The sequence below is a fragment of the Neomonachus schauinslandi genome, chromosome 7 (genome assembly GCF_002201575.2).
Source record: "Neomonachus schauinslandi chromosome 7, ASM220157v2, whole genome shotgun sequence".
In the NCBI taxonomy this organism is placed as follows: Eukaryota; Metazoa; Chordata; class Mammalia; order Carnivora; family Phocidae; genus Neomonachus; species Neomonachus schauinslandi.
Genome location: NC_058409.1, coordinates 35966882 through 35991478, shown reverse-complemented (window position 1 = coordinate 35991478; position 24597 = coordinate 35966882). Strand labels below are relative to the sequence as shown.

Below are 24597 nucleotides of genomic sequence, written 5' to 3'. Positions count from 1 at the left end.
GTTAATCCAGACTCTCACTGTTTACTAATTACATGAACTATGACCATATTATTTTGAGGGAACCTTAATTACCTTGCTGTAAAGTGGTGATAATACCTCCCCTACAAAGGCTCTTACCATCTTTTGGGATAGAGGGCAGGATTTAGGAGACCAGCAGCAAATAAAGACTTTGCTATCAGAGGATATCATCCTATCTATTTCTCTATCATCAATCATATTAGTCTCAGTAAGTGTTCAAGGTTATTGCCGCTGTTCTTGTTGTATTGGTAGTAGAATCCCCAGCACTCATTATGGTCGCTAGCATGCTGTAAGCACTCAACAGACGTTTATGGGTTGAAAGAGTTACGCTGACCTGTGTGAGCTTTCTACAGGAAACTATTCCTCCTCCAGTTTTCCCTGATTATATGTCACCACCATCTCCTAGATGTTTAAGTCAAAAGTCTTGATTCCTTGATTTGGAGTGCCTACTAGGACTAGGCACTGTGCAGGGTGGTGGGATGGGGAAGGTAAGGGAAGCTTGAAAGGATGTTAGAGAAAAAAGGAAGCCAAAGAACTTGTCATTTGCTCAATTTTTTACTTTTTTTAGATGTAGCTTATAAGTGAAGCCTTAATGTTTTTTACAACACCTGGGCAAACATGTAGAAATACTTATAATCCACAGCCATCTGAATCGAGAAAGACTATCAATACTGTGCATAGGTTCCCTGGGAACAGGATATGCAAATGCCCTACTTTGGAATTCTCACCATCTGTGAAAACTAGGAAGAAACATTATTTATTTATTTTTTTATTAAAAAATTTTTTTTGGGAGGGATACTATTTATTTTAAATCCTACTGGGATTCTCTACTCTGGTCCAGCCTCCAGGAGAGGTAAATGACTGGAAAGAAGAATTATAAAGGCACATGAAAAGTGACTCTTGGCTAAATCTTTTGGGAAACCAACTTACAGCTGAGTGAGCTTGCTTATATCCACTGAGTGTGGGCTGTACTTTCTATATCTATCTATCTCTATAAAAAAATGGCTTCAGAAAAATTCAGTTAGTCTTGGCTTAGTTGTAAGTCACTAGGCCCCTCATTTTAGAGAGAGAGAGAGAGTGTGTGTGTGTGTGTGTGTGTGTGTGGTGGAGCGAGAATTTTGGGCAAAAGCGTGTACGTACTTGTAAAAAAGCATTTGGAATGTGTGTGTAGGAAGGGAACTTTATGGTTCTTTATGTAAGGAGAGAGTACGTGGAGGGGAAGATGTATTTGTGTGTGTGTGTGAGTGTATGTTGTGCAGGTGGTGGGCTGAAGTACATGAGCAGTCAGCCTCTTAGAGATCCAGACAGTGGTGTAAGATACAAAATGTCGTAGATGGAGATTGTTTTCGTTTCAGACCAGCACACGGGTCTTTGAGAAGCCCTTGACTTTCTCCTCCTCCTTGTCTTGTTAAAGAGGGATTAGAGTCCAATTAAGTCCTTTAATCCCAAGGTAGAGATTCATGTTTTAAAACAGGATTTACAGCTTCAAAAAAAATACATCAGTGCAAGTTGAAGTTTGTCCTTTCAAGTTGCCACCTGCATGGTTCCAAAGAGTGTTTTCAACAGAATTCCCAACATGCAGTTGTTCTTAATTACTTTGCCTCATACCTCCAGTCCTTCATCTTTCAAAGTATCCTTCAACCTAAATAGCCACATGCTGTTAGAAGTACTTCTGCTTCTGGATTGCCACAATTGCCACTTGGCTTATCTCCCTTCAGTTGGCAATTCAGCTTAATAATAATAGTATTAAGAGCTAGTGCTCATTGGGTGTTCAGTTATGTGCCAGGCATTGTGCTAAGCACTTTGCATGTATTATTTTATTTCACTTTTCACTGCAGATTATGGAGCCAGTCATGAAAACACCTAGTAACCCAGTTTCCCTTTTTCTCTTTTCCTTCCTTTCCACATGATGCCACAGAGGACAGGAAAGTGAAGCTCTAATCGTGATGCCAAAACCCACTCTGGAAAGTGGGTGCCATATCTGGAGGGAAGTTCTTTAAGGGACAGGAACCATGTCATGGCTTTTGGCATGGGAAAGCAAAGTATCTGTGAGGATCTGGCAACTTGTTTAACTCTTCTTGGCCTCAGTTTTCTCACCTGTGAAATGGGGATAACAGTAATAATACCTAACTCAAGAGGCTGTTTCAAGGACAACATGAGATCATGTGTCTACAGCTCTGACACATAATACACACGGCAGTAGTTACTATTAATGCATTATGGATGCTCAGCAAGTACCAGATATCCAATATTGCTTGTGACATGGTGTGTATGACCTGCCTAATACCAAGGTACCCTTATCCCAGTGGTCTGTTTCCTACCTGCCCCACAGAGCTGGGAGGAACATCTGCTTTCTCCATGTGCTGGGTGATCACAGAGGGGTTGCTGGAGCTGATGAGCACTGGGGTGCTGATCTCCACCATATGGCGCCCCGAGGGAGAATGGACCATCCTGTTGAGAGTGTTCAAGGCTGTTGTGATGGAGAACTGGCCAGGCCCCTTCCTCCTGGGCCCAGATCCCCTTCGCAGGGTGGGCGTGTTGGTTGCTTTGCCTTGGGAGGATGAGGGCACCAGTGACAGGCTCTTCGTGCGGGCTGACTGCCGGCCTTTGTTCTTCTCTAGAAGGTGTCTTGCAGTGAGGTTTGGCTGAAAACACAGAAGGTCCATGAGAAGCTAGTCTTCCTGATCTAGTGTGAGCAGCTAAGTCCTACCCAGGTTAGTCTGACACCAATTCAGATGCTACCATCATCTTTGGTCAAATTCCACCTTTTAGCAATACGTCCCAGCTACTTTGCTCTATCAGTATACTCTGACAACTCTCTTGCAAAGTAGGTACTGCTCTTATTCTTCACTGCGGGCCACAGGGGTTAAAAATAAGCCATGATACTCTTCCCCGATTGGGAGCAGTCTTCCTTCACCCATTTCTCCCAGGCACACCCCTACCCTTTTCCTCTTTTAGCCACTCCTGAATGCACCTGGGTGGGCTGCAGCCCCTGTGCTCTCCCACTGTGGCACTTTACACACCACACTGCAATCATTTCCCTTTTGTTCCCCCACCCCCACCCCTGGACTGGCAGCTACCTGAGGGCAGTGAGCTCACACATGTCCATCTCTGCCATATCCCACAGGGGATGCTCAGTGAGTGTTTGTGCAATCATGTGTGCATGAAGTTGCTCAGGTTTATACATTTGAGAAGCAACCGCACCAGAATGTAAATCTGTTCTTCAGAACTTTGAATCTTTATGCTAAGACCATCTTTTACTACTTCCTTTAAACACTTTCATCTCCCCACCATTCTTTCTTATTCCATACCTCTTAGTCTGTGATATGCTGGTAAATCAGGAGAAGAGAAGAGAAGAGAAGAGAGGAGAGGAGAGGAGAGGAGAAGAGAGGAGAGAAAAAAAAGAGCATGCCCTGTTTTGTAGAGTTTAGTAATTTCAATGGTATAAATATATACCAATGATTTACAACTAGCTAGCAAAATTCCTGAAAATGTAAAAGCCAGCTCTTGCAATCTAGTTCTAGCTCTAGCACAACCACTGACTGTGCTATATTTTGAGTTCAGTTCCTTCGGAAGGCTGAGATACGCTGACAAAGTTGCCCTCCCAAGCCACATCTCATTCTAATGTAGAGATTCAACTATAAAGGTAAAAGGGAGTTTGCCCATTTAAGAACTTTTTATGACAGTGTGCAAATGATTAAAATAGCCAATATAGAGAATTTTAAAGAGGAGGTAGTTCCTACCTCAAGAAGCTTATTACTGTGAAAAAGAAAATCATCAGGTAGGGGAAGTGGCATTATTATGTCTACTTTAAAGATGAGAGAGCTGTGGCCCAGAAGGGGTGATTTATAAATGGCACAGCCAGTAAACAGACAACAAAACAAGAAAATATCCGATAGAAATAAGTTCTTTGACATGATAGAGAGTGGCAGGGGGAGGTGCCTACTTTGGAGGGGAGGTCAAGGAAATCCCACCGAGAAGGTGACATTTAACCAAGACACAGATGACAAGAAGGAGCCAGCCATGTGAAGATGGGGGTAAGAATATTCCAGACAGAGGGATCATAACCTAGTGGGAAGATCCTAAAGAGGGAAAAACAGTCTGAGAAAAAGTCAAGAAAGAAACAGAAGCTGAACCAGAGAGAGTGAGGAGCAGGTAGTAAAGAGACCACAGAGACAGGCAGGGGCTGGGTTCCAAAAGTCCTGGGAGGCTCAAGTTTGTTCGAAGTGTAATAGGAAGCCTCTGGCAGCATTAGGTTGAGGAGTGACACGATCTGATTTATGTTTTTAAAAGCTCATGCTATGGTTTGGCAGTTTCTTACCAAGTTAAACCCATACTTAGCATCTGACCCAGTCATCCCACTCCTACGTAATTACTGAAGAGACAGGAAAACTTATGTCCACTCAAAAATCGGTATGCAAATGTTTATAGTACTTTACTCATAGTTGCTAACAACTGGAAATGACTGCATTGTCTTTCAACTGGTGCATGGACAAACTCTGGCACATCCATACAGTGGAATCCGGCTCATCAATATAAAGGGACAAACTATAGACACACCCAACAACATGGATGAGTCCAAAATGCTTTGTGCTAAGTGAAAGGAGCCAGACTCAAAGGCTACATTCTGTATGATTCCACTGATAGGACATTCTGGAAAAGGAAAATTATAGGACCAGAAACCAGATCAGCGGTTGCCAACAGTTGGGAATCAGAGAAGGGGCTGACAACAGAGTCAGCATGCTGTTGTATTTTGGTGGTGGGGGGGTGGGGTTGGAACTATTCCATCTTGCTGGGAGTGTATGCATTTACCAAAATGTATAGAAGTGGACACCAAAAAGAGTAAATTTTACTGTATGCAAATAAAAAGAAACACATAAAAGCTCATTCTGGCTGTTGTTATTCAGAAGTGCCAGCCCAGAAGTAGGGAGACCAGCTAGGAAGTTCCAGAAATTGTGTAGGCAAACTGATGGCAGTCTGGACTAGGGACGATGTCTTAAGTTCCCCAGCGCACTGATCCCTCCATTGTTCACCCAGTAAGAGGACAATATATATTCTTTGAGTTGAATGAGTAGAGTTCTTTACGGTCATTCACAGCTACAGCGAAATAGGTTGATTTTTTTTTTGCCTCTACCTAATTGTTCTGTCCCCAGGTGAGCAACACCAGTGTTTTCATAAGCAACATTGACAAAGGGCTCTGTGTGACTCTTGGTCTGCCCTGTGCTCTGCCAACATGATTAATAGCTCAGTTGGGGGAGGATTACACAGCTCTTAAATTTATACCCACTCATTTGAAACAATATCCTTGAGGTTCACTGGGCTGAGCAAGGTTCACATAACCCAGGCAGGCCTCATTGGAGAAGTCCTGACAGGAATGGGTACAAGCTCAGTATTTGTTTTACCACCTTTTTATCCAGGTGCTATTCAATAAATCAAATGATACATTAACAAGAAAAATCCTGTTTATGCAGAAAAGAAAACCACAGCAAAAACCCAAGTCACTCTTACAAGAAAGCTTTCCTTCTTTCCAATTGCTTTGCATGGCACTGGTAATTCAAAACTTATTTAAAGAGTTCTCAGCAAGTGCTAGTCTTAATGAAATGACTGGAGTCAAAATTTAAGTACTGCTTTAAAAAGCTCAATTTAGATTTCAAGTAATTTTTGAAAATCAGGTTCCCAGATTACAGCAACCACTTGATTATCTTTTTCCCCTCCTAGCAATTAGGGGAACAAATGAAGCAATGGCTAGTTTGATGATAATCTTGAGGGTTCTTGTAATCACTAATTTTAGAGGTGAAGTGGTGGGGAGAGTGTCCAAATGAATAATCATTAAATGTAGAAGTTTTGGAAAAAAGGGTATCAGAGATGGGTAATAAAATCAATGGTCCTTTCCCCCTCAGAGCTATGGAGAAGCTTCTTGAAATAACGCAGGGGACCATGCAAACTCTAAAATGCAAAAATTGAACCACCTCCTATGTATTCAGCTAGGTATTAACTGTAGCTGATCTCTGTCCTTGGAGACTTAACCACTGTCTCCCCATCACTATTAACTGTTCCTCTTTAGCAGATGTTGCTTCACCCAGCAAATGCCTCCACCACTAACCTAGGCACATAAAGCAGAAAGTGAGGCATGCATTCTTGACCACTTCTTCTGTCCTGTTCCTCACTTCCATCAACCTCCAAGTCCTGTGGATCTACCTCCTAAATGGTGTTTGAATCTGTCCACTTGTTTCCAATCTCCTGGTCCAACCCACTGTCATCTTGTAACTGAGCCATGGGTGCACTGGCCTGCTAACTGGTATTTCTGCTTTTTCCTCTTCAAATTATTCTCCCCATTGTAGCCAGAAGAGCAGTCTTTAATAAACCCAGGTCTGATGGAGTTACTGAGTCTCTTAAAATCTTTCGATGGTGTCTACTGACTTCTGGATCAAGTCCAAACTTTTTATGATACGGCAGAGACCACGATATTTACTCGACAGTCCTTGTACTCCCCTGTACTTCTCAGCTGCCTTGAAGACAGGTGGAGCTAGGGGACTGGTTCAGGCCAGTGGGCGATGAGTGGAGTAACAAGTGTTACTTCTGAGCTGAGGCATTTACTGATGTACAACTCATTCTTCCTTACTCCTCCCTTGCTGTGAAAACTGGGGAAGTCCATGTGTTCCACATGGCAACTACAAGATGGCTCAACCTCAGTGTGGGTTCTGGAGTGACTCTGTGAGCAGAGCCTCTCATGGTCCTGTGCCGAACATGTAATGTGGGTGAGAAGAAAGTTTGTCTTTATTGAGCCATTGACAGTTTGGGGCTGTTTATTACCATAGCATAACCGAGCTCATCCTGACTCGTACAGGATGATTTATAAAGCCCTCTGTGATCCGTCTCCCACTTACTTCCCTAGCTGCCTCGTGTCATTCTCTTACTCTCTAAGCTCCAGCTCTAGGATTCTTTTGGACCTTTTGGGTTCCCTACACTTCCTCATCCCGTAGGACTTTTGCACATGTTACCTTCATTCCCTAAAGCACGCTTCCCTCCCTGCTCACCTACATAGCTCCTAATCATCTGTCTGATCTTTGCTTAAAAGGCATTTGCTGACCCCCTTCCCACAGAAGTTGCACATCATTCCCTCCCTCCCCCACTTAGTTCCCTCTCCTTCACTCTTTGCATCATTCATTACACTTAGAATTACTTGATTAATGTCTGACTTTACAATCCCTGAAAGTAGGGACCCACATCTCTCTGTATCTTTAGACCTTAGCCTAGGACCTGACTTAGCAGGTATGCAATGTAAAATTAGTTGAATGACTGAATATACATATATAGGACAGGGTCACACTGAATGGTTTGTTTTCTAAATTTTGTCTCTTCGTTCACTTGCTAAGCTAATTTTTTTTGCAGAGTACCTGTTCTGTATTAGTCTAGCCTGTGCAGTATAAGCAGCACAGCCATCAGGTGTTTAGAGAAGCCAGAGATAACTGAGTGGTCACCTAGTGGTGAAATTTTATGGAAGAAGCAGGTTTCTAGTTGAGCCTTATAACTGAGTGAGATTTGAACAGGTAAAGAGAATTGGGTATGTGTGCCTCAAAGGGGCCTCATGAGGCAAGAGAAAAAGCACTGATAATTAGAATATTGTTTACTAGAGATTGTAAGGACACCAGCCTCTCGGGATTCATCCTCTTTCCTTCCCTTCCATTTTTCATCCCGTCAACACTGATTGAGTGGGAAGAGCTATGGAGAACCTTGCAAGCTGGAATAGTGTTCTGGGCACACCATTTGCTTCAGAACCTGTTTTGGCTCTTAAGAATGAAAGAATTGGTCCCTATATCTCCAACTATGCCTCTGTCTGTTTTCACCCTACCTTCCTAGAGGGTGGAAAGCGTGCCTTTTACTGCATTCGTAGCTCCCCACTGCTCACTTTTAATGCTTTATGCCTGGTAAGCATCCAATTGATGCAGTTAAACAATGGAACCTCTCTTTTAAATTTGTAATGACTTGCCTCAAGCTAGGGTGAGGCTCGAGGATAAAGAGGTTAGGAACTCCAGGTTATAGTATTACATTTGAGAAGTAGGTAGACATAGTCTAGCATGTGGTCTTCCTTTGTTTTCTTTTTAAAGTAGCTTAAAAAAACTGAGAAGGAATATATCAATATGCTCATTTCCGAAGATTTATAAAATACAAGTTGCAGAAGAAAATGAAAATTATCTAGAATTTCACTATCTGGTGATCACCACTGTTAATATTTTTGTATATATCCTTCCAGTCCTCTATCCATTTATATATACACACACATATTTATAAGTCTAGTTTCATACAGTTCCATTTATTTATTGTGGTAAAAAACACATGACATAAATTTACCCTAATAACCATTTTAAAGTATATGATTCAGTAGCGTTGAGTATATTCATATTGTTGTGAAACAGATCTTCAGGACTTTCTGACCTCCTAATCCAATACTCTATACCCATTAAACTTTATTTTATTTACCAAGAAATCATAAACCTTTTTCCATAATACCAAATACTCAATGATATTGACTACTTTTCTTTAACATAAATTTTAATGGGTATATATTTTTTCATCACCCTAACTTTTAAAAATGAAATTCTTATTGTCGGATATTTAGATTATTTCTGGTTTTTCACCATTACACACAAGGCTTTGGTGAACACTCTGTACATATATCTTTGCATACTTGTTTGAATTTTTCTCTACAATATACTCTCAGATGTGGAATTGCTGAATCAAAGGAGATGGAGGTTATTGTTTTAATGTTATTGATACGGGTTTATTTGAGTTTGGGCATGAGAAATTGCAAAATTTACACTCTCATTGGCAGAATAAAAAGGCCCATTTCCCCACACTCTTTTTTTTTTTTACTTTTTTTTTTATTCTTATGTTAATCCCCATACATTACATCATTAGTCTTAGATGAAGTGTTCCATGATTCATTGTTTGTGCATAACACCCAGTGCTCCATGCAGAACGTGCCCTCCTCAATACCCACCACCAGGCTAACCCATCCTCCCACCCCCCTCCCCTCTAGAACCCTGTTTGTTTTTCAGAGTCCATCGTCTCTCATGGTTCGTCTACCCCTCCGATTTCCCCCGCTTCATTCTTCCCCTCCCGCTACCTTCTTCTTCTTCTTCTTTTTTTTTCTTAACATATATTGCATTATTTGTTTCAGAGGTACAGATCTGAGATTCAACAGTCTTGCACAATTCACAGCGCTTACCAGAGCACATACCCTCCCCAGTGTCTATCACCCAGTCACCCCATCCCATTTCCCCACACTCTTACCAGAACTGGGTGTTATCTTCTGGCATCTTTTCTTTGGAGACCTTAGTTAATTTTTGAAATAAGGCTCTTATCAAAAAGGTATTTTTCTCAGGCATTCCTGTGGCACGTGTGTATTTTGGAGTGAGCATGCATTTGATGTAGACTTGATACTCACGTACCTCTACAAACAAGATCGGGAAGATGCCTACTTGATCCCCTAACTTGCCTTCTGCCCAATTCTCATCCACTCGGCTGATCACCGTGATGATATCATCCTGAAAGAGACAAAGTCTCAAGGTCACCATTTGCTCTTGGTTTTCAGGTGGTGAAAGCTTTCAGTGGAGATCAGTGTGGAATCCCAGATGGTGTAAGGTGCAAGAAATGTAACTCTTTCATAATTTAGTTACAAAATCTTCCTCTATAAAGGGCAGCATTTGGGCCACCAAGATGGCAAGAGGAGTAGAAATAATTTGGAGGACCACTGGAATCCAATTGAAAATTCCAAATTTTCAATCAGCAGCAGAATCTGGGCTTTAGTTTATATTAATCTGATGGAGAAATCAGTATGGGAGCCATAGGGAGAGAGATTTCTAGCTTAGCAAAAGGAAGAATAAATTTCATTCTAATTTTGAAGATTTTTCAGAACCTATTCCACTTTAAATTTTTTTATTTTTTATTTTTAAGTAATCTCTACATCCATTTGGGGCTTGGGCTCACAACCCCGAGATCAAGAGTCGCATGCTCCATCGACTGAGCCAGCCAGGCACCCTTATTCAATTTTTAATGGATCAGATATAAGGTGGCTTTTTATTCAAAATTTTCTTATTATAAAAGGTTATATGCAGATTTGTAGAAACATTAGGAAATACAGTAAAAAAACCTAACTCTACTACAAAATAGATATAACCATTGTTAACATCCCTGTTAGCACATTTCCCCCCAGATTCTTCTCTATGAAGATAAAACATATATATACGTACACACACACACGCAATGATTCTTAAAAACTTCTGAAAACAAACACACATACAATGAAGTTCATAAAGTTTGGATGTAAAGCTTGATGAATGTTAACACTAACTATTTCCATGAAACCCCCATCCAGATGAAGAGATGGAGAACATTTTCAGCACCCACAAGGCTCCTTTGTGCCCTTTCCCATCATCTAGCAAGAAGTAGCCACTGTTCTGACTCCTAGCATATGTATATGTATACATTCATTCTGCCCATCCTTATATTTCATATAAAAGAAGTCATAGAGGACACACTGATTTTTCACCATATCAGGAATGCCTTTCCACTTCCATACCTGTTCATCAGTCCAAATCTGAATATCCATCCACTGATCGCTCTGACCTTCTTTTTTTTTTTTTATAAAAGATTTTATTTATTTATTTGAGAGAGAGAATGAGAGAGAGAGAGAGAGCATGAGAGGGGGAGGGTCAGAGGGAGAAGCAGACTCCCTGCTGAGCAGGGAGCCCGATGTGGGACTCGATCCCGGGACTCCAGGATCATGACCTGAGCCGAAGGCAGTCGCTTAACCGACTGAGCCACCCAGGTGCCCCTCGCTCTGACCTTCTGATCCATGCCTCTCAGGAATTTAGATGAATCCAAATCTAAGTTCATTATTGCATTATACCTTTTCTTAGCTTTCTCTACCCCATCACAATTTACAATGACACATTTATAGGTTATGATTTCTTTAATGCCTGTCTACCCCCATCAGACTATAAACTCCATGTGTTCAGGGCCTCTTTCTGCTCTGTTCATTTCTGTGTCCCCAGCACCCAATACAGTGGTTCCCATTTAGTAGTCATTCAGTAAATATTTCTCAATGAATGTCTGTATGCATGAATAAGTGAATGTGTGAATAAACTGTACAATCTACTCAGATAGAAAGCACTAGGACAAGAGCAGCTTTTGGGAGGGAAGATCTTGGGTTTAATTTGGACATGCTGAGTTTAGGAAGACCATGAAATTTCCTAGTGTAGTCTCAGCCTTCCATAGCTTCCAGAACGGAGCAAATCCTCTCTTCTGGTTCCTTTGTCATAATTTCCCATTCATATGTATCTGTTCCTTCCACTAGTCTGCCAGCTCTGTGAAGGTAGGGACAACGATTCATCATTTTATCCCCAGTAGGCAGCTTGGCACATGGATGGGCTCATTGAATGAACAAGCAGGTGGAGTGAGTTTTTGCAAATTTTGCAAATTCCCCGAGAGGGACAAAAATGCAGACAATGCTTCCTACCTCTGCCTCTCTCCAGTGGTGTCCGCTGAGCTCAGTGTTTAATGCCTGGCAAAAAGTAAATACTCAATAAATATCTGTGGGATTAAACTGCCCTTCCTCTAAGTGTCGTTGAAGCACAGACTTTGCAGTTTGGGCCACAGAATGACCTTCCTCAAGGGACTCACTCTGAGGTGCCAAGACAATAATGATCAATATTTCAAAATATGGAGGACAGTGATGTTACCTAGTTTGAGGCAATCTGAAATAAATCTCATTTCTGGTAGTGGTGGAATAAAAATGTTTTACAAAATAAAAGACCTTTCCTGAGCTACTGTACCAGAGCCACTTCTAGTATTTGATGTACTTATCATAAGCAGCAAAGAGTGAAAATCACCCCAACTTTGGCCTCTGTGGGAGAATTTGAATGTTTAAGGAATAATAAATACTGAATACAGAGAATTAAAGTAGTCTAGACTTTAGTAAAAGTGTTGTTACTTGCACATGGTGAGGAATTATCTGATAAAAAAAGGCAAAAAAATCTTAGGGTAATTAATGTGCTTGGAAAATATGTCTTGTAAGAGGTTATTTATATATAAAGATATAATTATCTTATTGTGTTTTTGGAGGGCTTTGAATACAATGTTTATAATAAAATAGAATGTTATAAAGAATAGAATTAGGGGCTCAGAACTTGGTCAGCAAGAATGCCTTTACAGATACATAAAGAGGTAAGAGCTGTATTTTGCCCAGCACACTGTCAAAATGTATTTGTAAATTTTTGTCCACTTATCTCTCTCTCCCACTACTCTGCCTGAGGGCAGGGACTGTGACTTGTTCATGCTGCATCCCCAGTGCCTGCAAAGAAGAGGTGCTCACAAGTGACTACAGAATGAATGAATGAATGAATGTGTGAATACTTATTTTTGTAATTGCAATAGGAAAGGTTTAAGGATTTTCATCAAACTGTCATTAGATTTCTCTGGCAACTTCATTTAGTTTTGAATTGTATACACACACATTACATATATGTGCACACATACATACATATAAACATGTATGTGAAAATATGTATACATTTTTAAAATCAGCAAGTATTACAAAACTCCAGGTTCTGCCCAGTCTCTATGTAGTCACCCATGACCTCCATGGCTCCCCAGAATCTTACCTTGAGGAAGGTCAGGCAGTCCTGGTTCTCACTCTTGTCTTTGTGTCGTAGGTCGAAGTTGTAGAGCGCTCGGCAGAGTGGGGGTGGCTGGGGCAGCTGCTTGATAACTTCCACGGAGCTAGCTGGGAAGATCCCACTGACTCCATTGATTTCCCCTTGGTACCAGTTCTCATCCAGCTGTCTCCGGAGAAGGATGACATCTCCCTTATTAAACCTCAGGTCACCAGGATTCTGCCCTCGGTAGTTGTATAAGGCTTTTGCCCGAGGCACCTACAGCGGCACAGACCAATGAATTATGTCCTTAGTTTACAGGCTAGGGGGACAGAAGGTATAACATTAATAACTGATTACTGAGCACTTCCTATGTGCTAAAGTGCTGGATGTGGATCATCTTCTTTAACCTTTGAGATAGACATTCTTATTACCCCCTTTTCTAAGTAGGGCAACTGAGGCACAGAATGGGTTAGTACCTTGCCTAAGGGGACACAGCTGGGAAATGGCAGATATGGGGTCTGAACTCAGGCTACATGATTTCAGAGCCCCTGTTCTTTTTTTTTTTTTTCCTTATTAATACAGTATTTATTTGTCTTCCCTCTGTCAAACCCTGAGCCAACCAATTTCTCCAGGCTGCCTGGGGAGGTACAGGAAAAGGAACATACAGGGCAGACGAGACACTGGAGAAAGACTTATGGGAGGTGGAGATGGCTCCTTCACATGGCGAAGAGGATGAGAAAGGCCACCAGCAGGCACAAGAGCCCCATGGCCTCCGATAGGGCAAAGCCCAGAATGGCGCTGGAGAAGAGCTGTTGCTTCAGAGAGGAATTCCTGGCATAACCAATGCTGAGGCTCCTAAACACAGTCCCAATTCCAGCCCCAGAGCCAGCCAGCCCTACCACGGCAGACCCAGCCCCAGTGAACTTGACTGCTGTGTCGATTCCCTTGAAATGGCGCAGGTTCTGGAGCTGCGGCTAGAAATAAGTTGAGGTCAGGGGACTGGGGCCCTGCTAAGCTGCTGAGGCTCTTATAAGGTACCTCATCTGTCAGTGTCTCCGGCGGTTTTAGCACCCCTGCAGACCGTGATCGGCTCAACAGCTGAGAGGTGCTCCTGACCAAGAAGGGGGTGGAGACGAGCTTTGCACGGGCGGACATTTTCAGGGGCTGAGGGGCTCTGGCAGGAGGGCTGCTCTCGGTGCAGAGAAGACAGAGAGGGGTGGGGGCCAGAGCCCCTGTTCTTAATCACTCTGCAGGGAACAGGATTTTGGACTTGACTCCACAACTATGTGAACTTACAGTGAGTCAGTGACTGTTTTTGGGGCCTGGATACTGATTGGGAATTCTGGCTCTACCTCTTTCCTCTCGTGTAACCATGGTCAAGTCATTTAATCTTTCACAAATCATATCCATTTATAAAATGGGGTAATAATAGAATATGTACTTCATTAGGGTAGTCATGAAGACTAAATATTTATAATGCATTTTTTAACAATTTTATTTATTTGAGAGAGACAGAGAGAGAGAACACAAGCAGGGAGGAGGGGCAGAGGGAGAGGGAGAAGCAGACTCCCCGCTGAGCGGGGAGCCCGAGGTGGGGCTCGATCCCAGCACCCTGGGATCATCACCTGAGCCAAAGGCAGACGCTTAACTGATTGAGCCACCCAGGTGCCCTAATTATTTATAATGCATTTAGTATATTGCTTGATACATAGTATGGGCTCAATAAATGGCATCTCTTATAGGATGGCTAGAACAAGGAAAGGCTAATGATATCAGTTCTATTTATTCCTCAGTGTAGATGGGAAGAAAATTGAGGTGAAAAGTCCCTGAAAATACAAAGTACTATACAAGGGGCACCTGGCTGGCTGAGTTGGAGAAGCATGCAACTCTTGATCTCAGGGTTGCGAGTTTAAGCCCCACACTGGGTGTAGAGATTACTAACATTAATTAATTAATTAATTAATAAAAAGAAAGTGCTATATGAGAGTGATGCAACATAATTTGTCTTCAGCCTTCTCTAGAAAGTGTAAACGTCATGAGTGTTTGGATCATTAGGAAGCACTGAGACAAAGAATTAGTCAGAAATCAATCATCACTTTAAAACAGGTCAGCTAAATACTGTCATTTGTTAAATTAGTTGTCTCTCTAAATAATTGTTTCAGTCAAGTGCATTTTTTTTCTAATTGAAACTGGTTTCTACATGCAGAAACAGCCTCACTTTGGTCTTGCTTGGAGTCAGAGTGGCAAACTGCAAGTTCTAATAACTTATGGTTACTAGCCCTTCAGTGTCACCTGGGATTGTATTGTATTTTGTGCTTTCCTCAGCAGTGGGGTGAAGTAGTCCCCTCTCTTGGGGGCAGTCTTGCTATTCATAAGGGGATGTAAGCAGGCAGTATTTCAGGTCTTTGAGAACCTTCTGAGTCTGGAATATTCATTCAAGCAGTTCAGGGGTAGAGATAAGACCTGAGCAGTCCTTTGCTGATGGGATGTTAGAGCAGTGCTTTTCTGCTGGACCCTGGACACAGTAAGGAGGGCCCAGGGAGACAGAAAACCACAGGAACACACTCGTCCTCAGGAAACTAGTGGACAAGTGAGTGAAGATGCGTGTGCTAGGAGGGCTAGCACAGTGCTGTGGATATTATAAATGCAACTGGTTGAATAAATTGTGGAAAACCCTGCAGTCATTAAAATTGATGATATTGATCTATAATTAATAACACTGACAATTACTCATGATATATACTAAGTATAACAAGAGATTAAAAACAGTTACATTTTCATTATAAATGAAAACTAGGCTTTCACTGTAAATACATATGTATATTTTTACCTGGGGAAAATGCTGGATGGCTATACCAGCATTTTAAGAGTGGTTATTTCTAAGTGTTGATATTTTTAAATATTAAAAAAATGGTTTCCCTAAGTGCTTAGCCATGTTTTTGAACTTTTCTACAATGAAATAATTGTATCATCTATTAAAATTGGACAGTAGAGGGGAGCCTGGGCGGCTCAGTCGGTTAAGTGGCTGCCTTCGGCTCAGGTCATGATCCCAGGGTCCTGGGATCGAGCCCCACGTGGAGCTCTCTGCTCAAGCGGGGAGCCTGCTTCTTCTTCTTCTCCCTCTGCCTGCAGCTCCCCTTGCTTGTGCTCTCTTTCTCTGTCAAATAAATAAAAAAAATTAAAAAAAAAAAACTGGACAGCACAGGAATGCCTGGCTAGCTCATTCAGTAGACCATCTGACTCTTGAGCTCTGGGTCAGGAGTTTGAGCCCCATGTTGGGTGTGCAGATTACTTAAAAAAAATTGAAAAAAATTGGATAGTAGAAATAAAATGAATGAAACTGTAGAATGAGAAGTGAAAGGTATGAGAGCAATTTAGGAAGAAAATAAGCCAAGCTGAGTAGGATCAGCAAACCACGTTGATTACCTTCTTGGAGAAGTTTCTCACCTGAGAAATAAGGAGGTAGAAGCAGAATGAAAGCACAGGATTTCCGAAGAATGAAATGAATCTGTTAGACTCCTAGGGTTGCGCAGATCCGGACACAGTAGTTGTCCCCTCCTTCTTCCAATTTTCCATTGTAATATAAATCACATTTTTGGGGTACATGGCCACCTAGAACACTGGTCACATTTTCCAGTCTCCCCGGGGCAGCTAAGTTTTGGCCAGTGGGGTATAAGCAACTTTTAGGACGTGTCATTCCTGAGAGAGACTGCTTTTCTCTTTCCTTTCCTGCAATTTGCTATGTGGAATGCAGACATGATTGCTGGAGTTTTAGCTGCCATCTTGAACAGTGAGGATGAAGGTCACACTGAAAAAGGGAAGGAAGTAGTCTGGGTTGCAGAGCTGCCAGACAATTCCCAGACTACTTTTACACTTCTAGACTTTTGTCTGGAAACTAAATAAACGTCCATCTTGCTTAAGGCACTGTTATTTTGGATTTGTAAAAGTAAAGGAAAAGGAAGAATGAAAAAAATTAAGAAAAAAAGAACTGAAGCCCCTTTAACTTTGCATAGTAATGATAATATTAATAGCTAAGATTAGTGACTGTTCCTTCCCCCATGCCAGGCATTGTGCTAGGTACTCCACAATAGATCTTATTTAATCTCATGACAACCTGTGATTAGAAAACTGTGGATCAGAGAGGTTAAAAAAGCTGCCCAAGTTCATGAAGGTAGATAGTGGTGGGTTTCGGACTTGAGGTGGGGTTTGTCTATCCTGAGGAACTCAAGCTCTTACCCCCTCAGCCAGTGTTTTTCAGAATAAAGTCTGTGGTTCACCTGTATCAGAATCCTGGGAGATGTCCAAAATGCAGATTCCTGGACCCCAACCCTGACCGCTTTGACCAGAATCTTTTGGTTGCATTTTTACCAAGCTCCCCCAGCATCCAAGTTTGATGCCCCTGGTCTGAGTTACATCTTAGTCTAACTAAAATGGGAGCAATGGAGTTTCGATGTAGGTTTTGTAAATGGCTAAGCTGCCTTTTTTCACATTCCAGTGCAAGTGGCAATGATTTTTAATGACTACTGAGCAAGTACATTAAAACTGAAATTGCACAATTGCACATAGTGCTTAAATCTCTGTGAAGACACATGAGCTTTGAAACCTTGAGATAGTACTAAGTGCTTGACCATCTTCATCTTTCCTCCATCTTCCCTTAGTACAGGCAAGTATTGAGGAAGCATAATGTCAATCCATTTTTAACATCTTCTCTCTCTTCAGTCTCCTCTGGTATTCTCAGCTCTACATTCATACTTATAGGGACCACTGGCTTCCAGTTGTAAATTGGGTTGGGTGGGGACAGGTGCAGAGAGAGGGGGAGAGAATCTGAAGAGAACAAGGAAATTAACTGTGGTACTGATGGGCCACAGAAATTTGTCTCACATTATAGCTTTACTTCACTTTCCATATATTATGTCATTCATATGATCTCAACATCCTCTGAAGTAGATGGCATCACCCCATGGTATTGATGAAGAAACAAAAGTTCTGAAACGTTCAACGTTATAATGCAAAGTCACACAGCCAGTGTGTGGCAGCCCCGAGACTGACTTGGCTCTTTTGACCTCAAGGCCTGGTGCTTCTCTCCCCCTCATTCTCTTCTATCCAGCTGAAGTCACCAAGTATGTTTTTCCATCATAAAACTCATTTGGGGCTCTGTTTTATAATCAAAATCTGAATAGAGTGTGAACGCAATTTGCTTGCTGCTGGCTGCATTAGCATGAATTATTGAACTCCAGAGCCCTCACATAAAAGTTAAGCACCTGAAGAGACTCAGCTGGTTGATTCTATCCGGTTCTCAACTGTTCTCTCAGGGGAAAATGACTCTGAGTTCCACATCAGCTATCACCCGTCACATTGTTGGTAGTAGCTATTATCACCCACAGTTGTGTTCTGTCTCTACAGGTGTAGGTGGGAGGGGGAACGGGGATAAAGTGGGTGTGGAGGTCTCAAAGCCAGGTTATTACCAAACTTTTTTTCCTGGTGTTTTTCTGAAAGCCAGATAATCCAATGGAAGCTTGTATGTGCCTAAAGAGCTTTCCTTTTCTATAATTCAAAAGGCTCAGGACTTCTGTGGTCCTGTAATTTGTCTATTCATTTGTCACCGCAGTAGGGTCTGAAAGCCACGAGGACCATGCTTTTGTTGGAGGGATAATGCATGGCATGAAACATGGAAACGAGGTCATGAAGAGACATTAGCAGTGACAGCATGTTGTAGTAATGAATGTTAGTAGTGAAATTATGGCAAATTCCTTCTCTGAGGAACCGCCTGTTTTCTCTCCATCTTCTGATAGGCCTGCCATTCACTCTGCTCATACCATACACATAGGGGTATGCGGCCCAGGCTAGCCAGGGGACCCAAATCCCCCTCGCATAGTGCTTTGTGCAGTACAGTCATCTGCCTCCAACAGGGCCAACTAGAATCTTTTCTGAGGTTTGATATATAGAAGCTCTCTTGGATCATGAGCCTTGAGGAGGTAAGCCTTGGACTACTAGTGGTGGCATTTCCTAACCAATAGACACATCTTCCTGAATAAAGCTGCAGAAGGCAACAGAAAGAGATATAGATAGATAAGAGAACTAGATAGATAAGAGCCTTGACAATAAAATTTGAATGCCTAGATCCAGCTGTGCTTGAAGGATACTTAGTTAAATAAGACCGTATCTGTAATATTACTTAAACTACTTGGGAGTTATTTTCTGACATTTGAAACTGACTAAGTTCTGACTAGCACATATTTAAAAACGCGGAAACAACAAGACTACATAACAATGAAATCTCCAAACAGTAGAATCCAGAAACAGCAGGAGGTATAGTTGCCAATGAGCTCTGAGCTTACTTCCAATTTGAAAATAATGAAGGAGGCATGTGGATTGATAACAGGGTATGAGAAAAGGAGCCCAAGGGGAACAGAACCACTGCAGTACAAAGGAAAAGGCCAAGCCAGGATGAGAACTCCATTTGTTACCATGTAATGAGCTCTTCACCATGCACTAGTGACACTTCCCACTGCTTTAGAAAGGATTTGGCCTCGTTCTCTCTACTCCAGGCATCAGGTGGAGCCAAAATCAACATGCTGAGCTAACTGCTTACCTCCCTGAGCTGGTCATGAGATCGCCCATATCTAGAGAATGGAGCCAAGAAAAAAACATCCTGGCCTTTGGCTCAAGTTATTGAGCCAAATATGAATTCTCTTTGGAGAGTTCCGGATGTATGTCTAAAGCACGTCTGTATCTGTTTCTGAGACCTGAAGACAAGCAGGTGTTTGACAAATGCTTGAAGAACGAATGAATTTGTGAATTAATCAAGAAATACCCAGAAATTGCCATTCTTGGAGGAGAGGGATACATTCAAGGTTAATATATATGATTGATAATAGTAATGTGAAAGTAGGTTTATTGGCATAAGCTGGAAAATAAAAAAGGAGAGTTTTGGCCATGTTTTCCCAAATTGTCCTGAATTTTAGTAATTTGGTCCTACACACATTCGAAAAAGTGTTCCATACTCAAGTTCAGGAAACGATGAGTTAAACAAACTCACATAGGTTTTTTTTGCTGACTGGCTTCTCAGAAGCTTTATCTGCCAATGTGATTTTATATTTGCATCTGGACCACTTTGCAGGATTAACAGAACAGGCCTTGGGAATGCTGGGTAAGATAAATGTGATTTTACTCTACTGGTGAGACAAAGGATCAACTAACTGTCCCAGAATTTAACTTCCTACTTGCTGCTTAGCCAGTTGGGCCACGCTGCCTCTCTCCCTCACCATGATAATCTTTTTGGAGCAGATTTTGGGCAATGGAGTATATGTTAGAAAGTGCTGGCTGGCCCTTGTGCACATGTTTTGTCTTCTCTGGTGAGAAGGGAGAACCCCCCCCAGTGCTCAACAGGATCAAGACCATCTGCTAGTTGGGGGCTTGAGGTCACCAGAGGTTCACAGTATTATGCTCTTCCTAAGTGGAAATCCCTGAATGTGGACATTTACATTTGAGGCCAGGCTTATGAGATACTCTATGTGAATTTCTTTTCTTCATAGAGAATTTTACTTGTTTAAGGGAGATACAAGGGTGCAACAGAACACAGATGTTAGCGTCAAGTAGGATGTTTGTTTGCATTCTGGCATTTATAACTTTGACCAAATAACTTAGCCTTCATGATCCTTAGTTTAGGTCATCCACAAATTGGGACCAGTATTCTACCTCTCTGTGCAGTACTCTCAGCAAGTCTGGGTTATTCAGACCCTGCCTATTCCAATGAAAGGTTTGGCAGCTGACTTGGGAGATAATCTATGCCCTTGGAATATCCTGTCTGTTCAGAGAGACTTGGTTTACTTGGGGCTTTGGGGCATACCAGAGAGTCTAAGCTAACAATGTGATTTACGGCGGGAGGCTTGAGTCATGTGGTAAAACCTTGACCTCTCAATGAGTTGGATGGAGACTAAAGTCAACCACATGCCTATCTGATGGACCGCCAACAAAAACCCTGGACATCAAGTCTTGGGTGAGCTTCCTTGGTTGGCAGTACTTAATGTGTGCTGTCATGCATTGTTTCTGAGTCCAGTAAGTGTCTGTATAACTCCTCTGGGAGAGAACCACTGAAAGCTTGTGATTGGTCTTTTCTGGACTCTGCCCTATGTGTTTTTTTCTGATTTTGACTTTAATTTGTATCCTTTCACTGTAATAAACTGTAACTGTGAGTTTAACAGCTTTGCTGAGTTCTGTGAGCCCTTCCACTGAATCACTGAATCTGAGGGGGGTCTTGGGGACCTATGAATGCACTTCCTCATGAGTTTGCTGGAGGACTAATGAGATAAATCACAGAGTACTTGTAAAATACTTGGCAAATAATAAGTGTTCAATAAATAAGGATGCTTCAAGATTTTGCCCAAAGGAGGAGAGAGGAGTAATGAGCTCTCTGTTCCATCTTTTGGCCTCACTTTTCCAGCCCTACTTGTTATTCATTCTTTCAATAAATACACTTTTGAGTGTATTTGCGACAATATGAGCCAGGCAAACAGCGGATTTATACCAGGCAGACAATGCCAGGCATTGTCTAGTTGTGGAAACCAAGATTAAACTTATAACTAAATATATAATTACAATTTGTAATAAGTGTTATGGAGGAAAAGAACAGGACGATGAAGGCTGGGAAGGGAATCAATGTAAGGAAGGTTCTTATTATTGGCCCTATATCTACATTCTAAGAGTCTATTCTGTTTGGCGACTTTTGTCATGTATCTCTCCCTTTGTATCACCTTCCCTCAGTCTTTTGTCTTGGACTTCTCTTCTTCCAGTCCTAGGTAGAGAGCTGGGACACCACAGCTCTGCATTGTACTTTATTACCTATCTCCTGCCACTTTTAATCAGTGGGCATGGCATTCCTGCCTTCCTCTCTTAATCAAATATCAATCAAGTACCCAGAATATGCCATGCTTCTTTCCCTTGGTTCCTCCTGCCTCCTTCCTGGGTTATCAAGGGTCTCATAGCAGGGAAAAAGTTAAGAGGCAGGAGTTTATACCAGGGGGCAGAGAAAGAACCATTCACAGTCCTCAGCCCCTTTTTAGGGTCACCCTTAGCATGCTTTCACTTTTTCCTGCAAACATTTCTCTGAGACTCTTTTGGGGTGATCTCATTCCCCTATCATAGGAGGTAATTCCAGATATGTTCATAGCCATATCCCTGGCTGCTAACATAAGCTGGTTCTTAATAAATAGCTGGGGTTTGCTTTTGAAATGGGCTGGGTGCCAGGTTCCAGAGCTGCTCAATGATAGCACTGAATTCCCCAGGGAACTAAAGCGTTTCCATTGTCATCTCTTCTTCTGGGAGGGCATAGGCACGTGTGAGGGAGGGCCCGAGGAGCATGGGAGCCCGAGGGATAAGGGGAGGAACTTGCTCACTCATCCCAGGAGGTGACTCTCCTCCCTTCCATTATCCTCATTTCCAGATGAGCTTTTCCAGTAGGTGTGGCACCTGGTGAATGAATCTCTTTCCATATGGTTTGAGAGCCTGAGCCAAATCCCACATGCAGAGGGAGGAAAGATGAGTCAAATGACTGTCCCACCACCACCACCTTCCTTGGCTTAGGGGGAAAAAAAAAAAAAACAAAAAAAACCCTCTGGTTACATGTACACTGAATTTCTCCCTCAGGTTTCTTCTCTCTTTCACCCCCGTGTGAAGATTTCTGCAGCTGAAGGAGGAACGCCTAGCGACAATATGAGCCAGGCAAACAGCGGATTTCTGATAACCAGGCCATGCTGTTGGGGGATGGAGGGATATACAACCCACACATTTGTGTCCATGAGTGAGGCACTGAAACTCTCTGAGCCTCAGTTTCTTCAACTTCAAAGCAAAGATAGTAATTCTTACCATTCCTTCCAACTCTAAACACAACAGAGACTGAGGTGAATGATCAAAGCTCCAGGAATATCTTTAAAACATTCCAGAAATAAGGGCAATGGATGAGATGAAGCTAAATGAGCAAAATGCTGGTAACAGTTGAAATCTGAGTCATGGATGATAGGTGATTGATTCTACCGCTGTTCTCTTGACGTTTGTGTACGTGGTCCTCCTTAGAATGGCTGGTGGAGTACAAGTGCCATTGACAGCACGGGCCGTTGTGGTGAGGCATGAAGGGACTCTGAGTGGCCCCGGAGCCTTGGGGAAAATGCCTTTGAAGAGGAACACCAAGGTGGCTGAGCTCGTCCTTTACTATCAAAAGTTACACCTTGATGTCAAACAGTTTGCGTCTCAATTCATCTCAATCCTTTAAGACTTGCATGTTGTGTGTGTGCATATTTATACCTATTTGCACTTGATGATACCAAAGGAAAAAGCCTACATGACTCTTGTTGAAAACAGCAAGCTCTGGGAACTTAGAATTCTTTTCTTGCCGTTCAGCTGTCCTTGAAGCCAAGATTTTCATCACAAGGACCTTCTGCAAATCCGTAGTTTTGTCTGCCTCTGTCAAATGAAAATTTAGAGCATTTCTCTCGTTTATGCCAAATGGGACAGACATGACCTTGGAGAAGAAGTACCTGCCTGCCGGGCGCCTGGGTGGCTCAGTCGGTTAAGCGACTGCCTTCGGCTCAGGTCATGATCCTGGAGTCCCGGGATCGAGTCCCGCATCGGGCTCCCTGCTCGGCAGGGAGTCTGCTTCTCCCTCTGACCCTCCCCCCTCTCATGTGCTCTCCCTCTCTCGTTCTCTCTGTCTCAAATAAAAAAAAAAATCTTTAAAGAAGTACCTGCCTGCCTACAGAGCTGGTACCCATGTTAGGAGTGAGTGATGCTAAAGACCCACATGCCATCTGTCCCACTGGGCACAGGGTCATTTAACTATAAGCCTGAACTTAGGAAAACCTGAAATTCCCTGAGAAATGGGAAATATCTCTGATGATTAAGCTATAGAAGTATTCCAGAAACTATTTGCAATCATTTTTCACTCTAAGATAGAGTCAGTCGTCCTCCCAGGAATACAAGATACTGGGGCACCTGGGTGGCTCAGCTGGTTGAGAGTCTAGCTCTTGGTTTTAGCTCAGGTCATGATCTCAGGGTTGTGAGATTGAGCTCCGTGTTGGGCTCTGCACTGGGCATAGAACCTGCTTGAGATTCTCTCTCCCTGTCCCCCAAAAGGAATGTGAGATACTGCGAATTATGTGAACAGTTTTTTTTTCCTCCATAAGGTCGTTCCCAGATAGGTGCCAATATGTTTGGCATTGCCTCTCTGTCTTCAGAAAGTCTTTACTATCTCCCAGCCCCCAAGGCTGAGTTGGGTCTCCCCTCCAGACTTGAACTCAGTAGCAGCAGGGCCATTATACCCCCGACAATTGGCAAAGTGATGCCGTCCCATGCATTCATTCAACAAAAATGTACTGACATTCCTACAAGAAATAAGATAGGCACAATCTCTGCCTTTATGGGACTTACATTCTAGCAGCACCTAGGAAGCTCAATAAGTACTTGTTGAATTTATGAATGAATGAATGAATGAATGAATATGACACCACACCATGCCATTTGAACTGAACTCTGACTTTGATATTTTGCCATCTCTGGTCCTGACATACATTTCTAACATGTCCAGCCAGTTATTTCTCCAGGACTGGGAATATGCAAGCATGCTAGCCACAGATAGCCGCAGATAAATATAGTATTTTTCTGGGTCACCCTTTAAAAGGCCCCATTATCTCAAATGTGCTTTGAGCTATCTCCATATCCCAGTTTTTCCAACGGATACCTGCCTTAGAGACTCCCACTGTTGAAGACTCTGTCTTTCCCACATGTCCTCTTCACCAAGTGTATAATCTCCACTGCAGGCAGCCACGATGAGTGACAAAAAATGCCAGCTGGCAGCTCCAGGAAAGGGAGCAGAAGGGAGCAAGGAGATATCTTTTTCCGCCTATTCAGAACATTGAAATCCAATTTA

At 42.4% G+C, this 24597-nt stretch overlaps 1 protein-coding gene and 1 pseudogene across 3 annotated transcripts in view; both read right to left on the bottom strand.

Moving 5' to 3' along the window:
• Positions 1–24597, bottom strand: part of SH3RF2 (SH3 domain containing ring finger 2) — a 128015-nt gene that overhangs the window by 60273 nt on the left and 43145 nt on the right. For all 3 annotated transcript variants that reach the window (XM_044916757.1, XM_021702047.2, XM_021702046.2), the window contains exons 3-5: positions 12684–12953; positions 9471–9566; positions 2340–2663 (exon numbers count right to left, since the gene is read on the bottom strand). In XM_044916757.1, coding sequence (XP_044772692.1) covers positions 2340–2663; positions 9471–9566; positions 12684–12953 — 690 coding nt within the window. The remainder of the gene's footprint in view (positions 1–2339; positions 2664–9470; positions 9567–12683; positions 12954–24597) is intronic.
• LOC110591145 lies at positions 13394–13847 on the bottom strand (annotated as a pseudogene).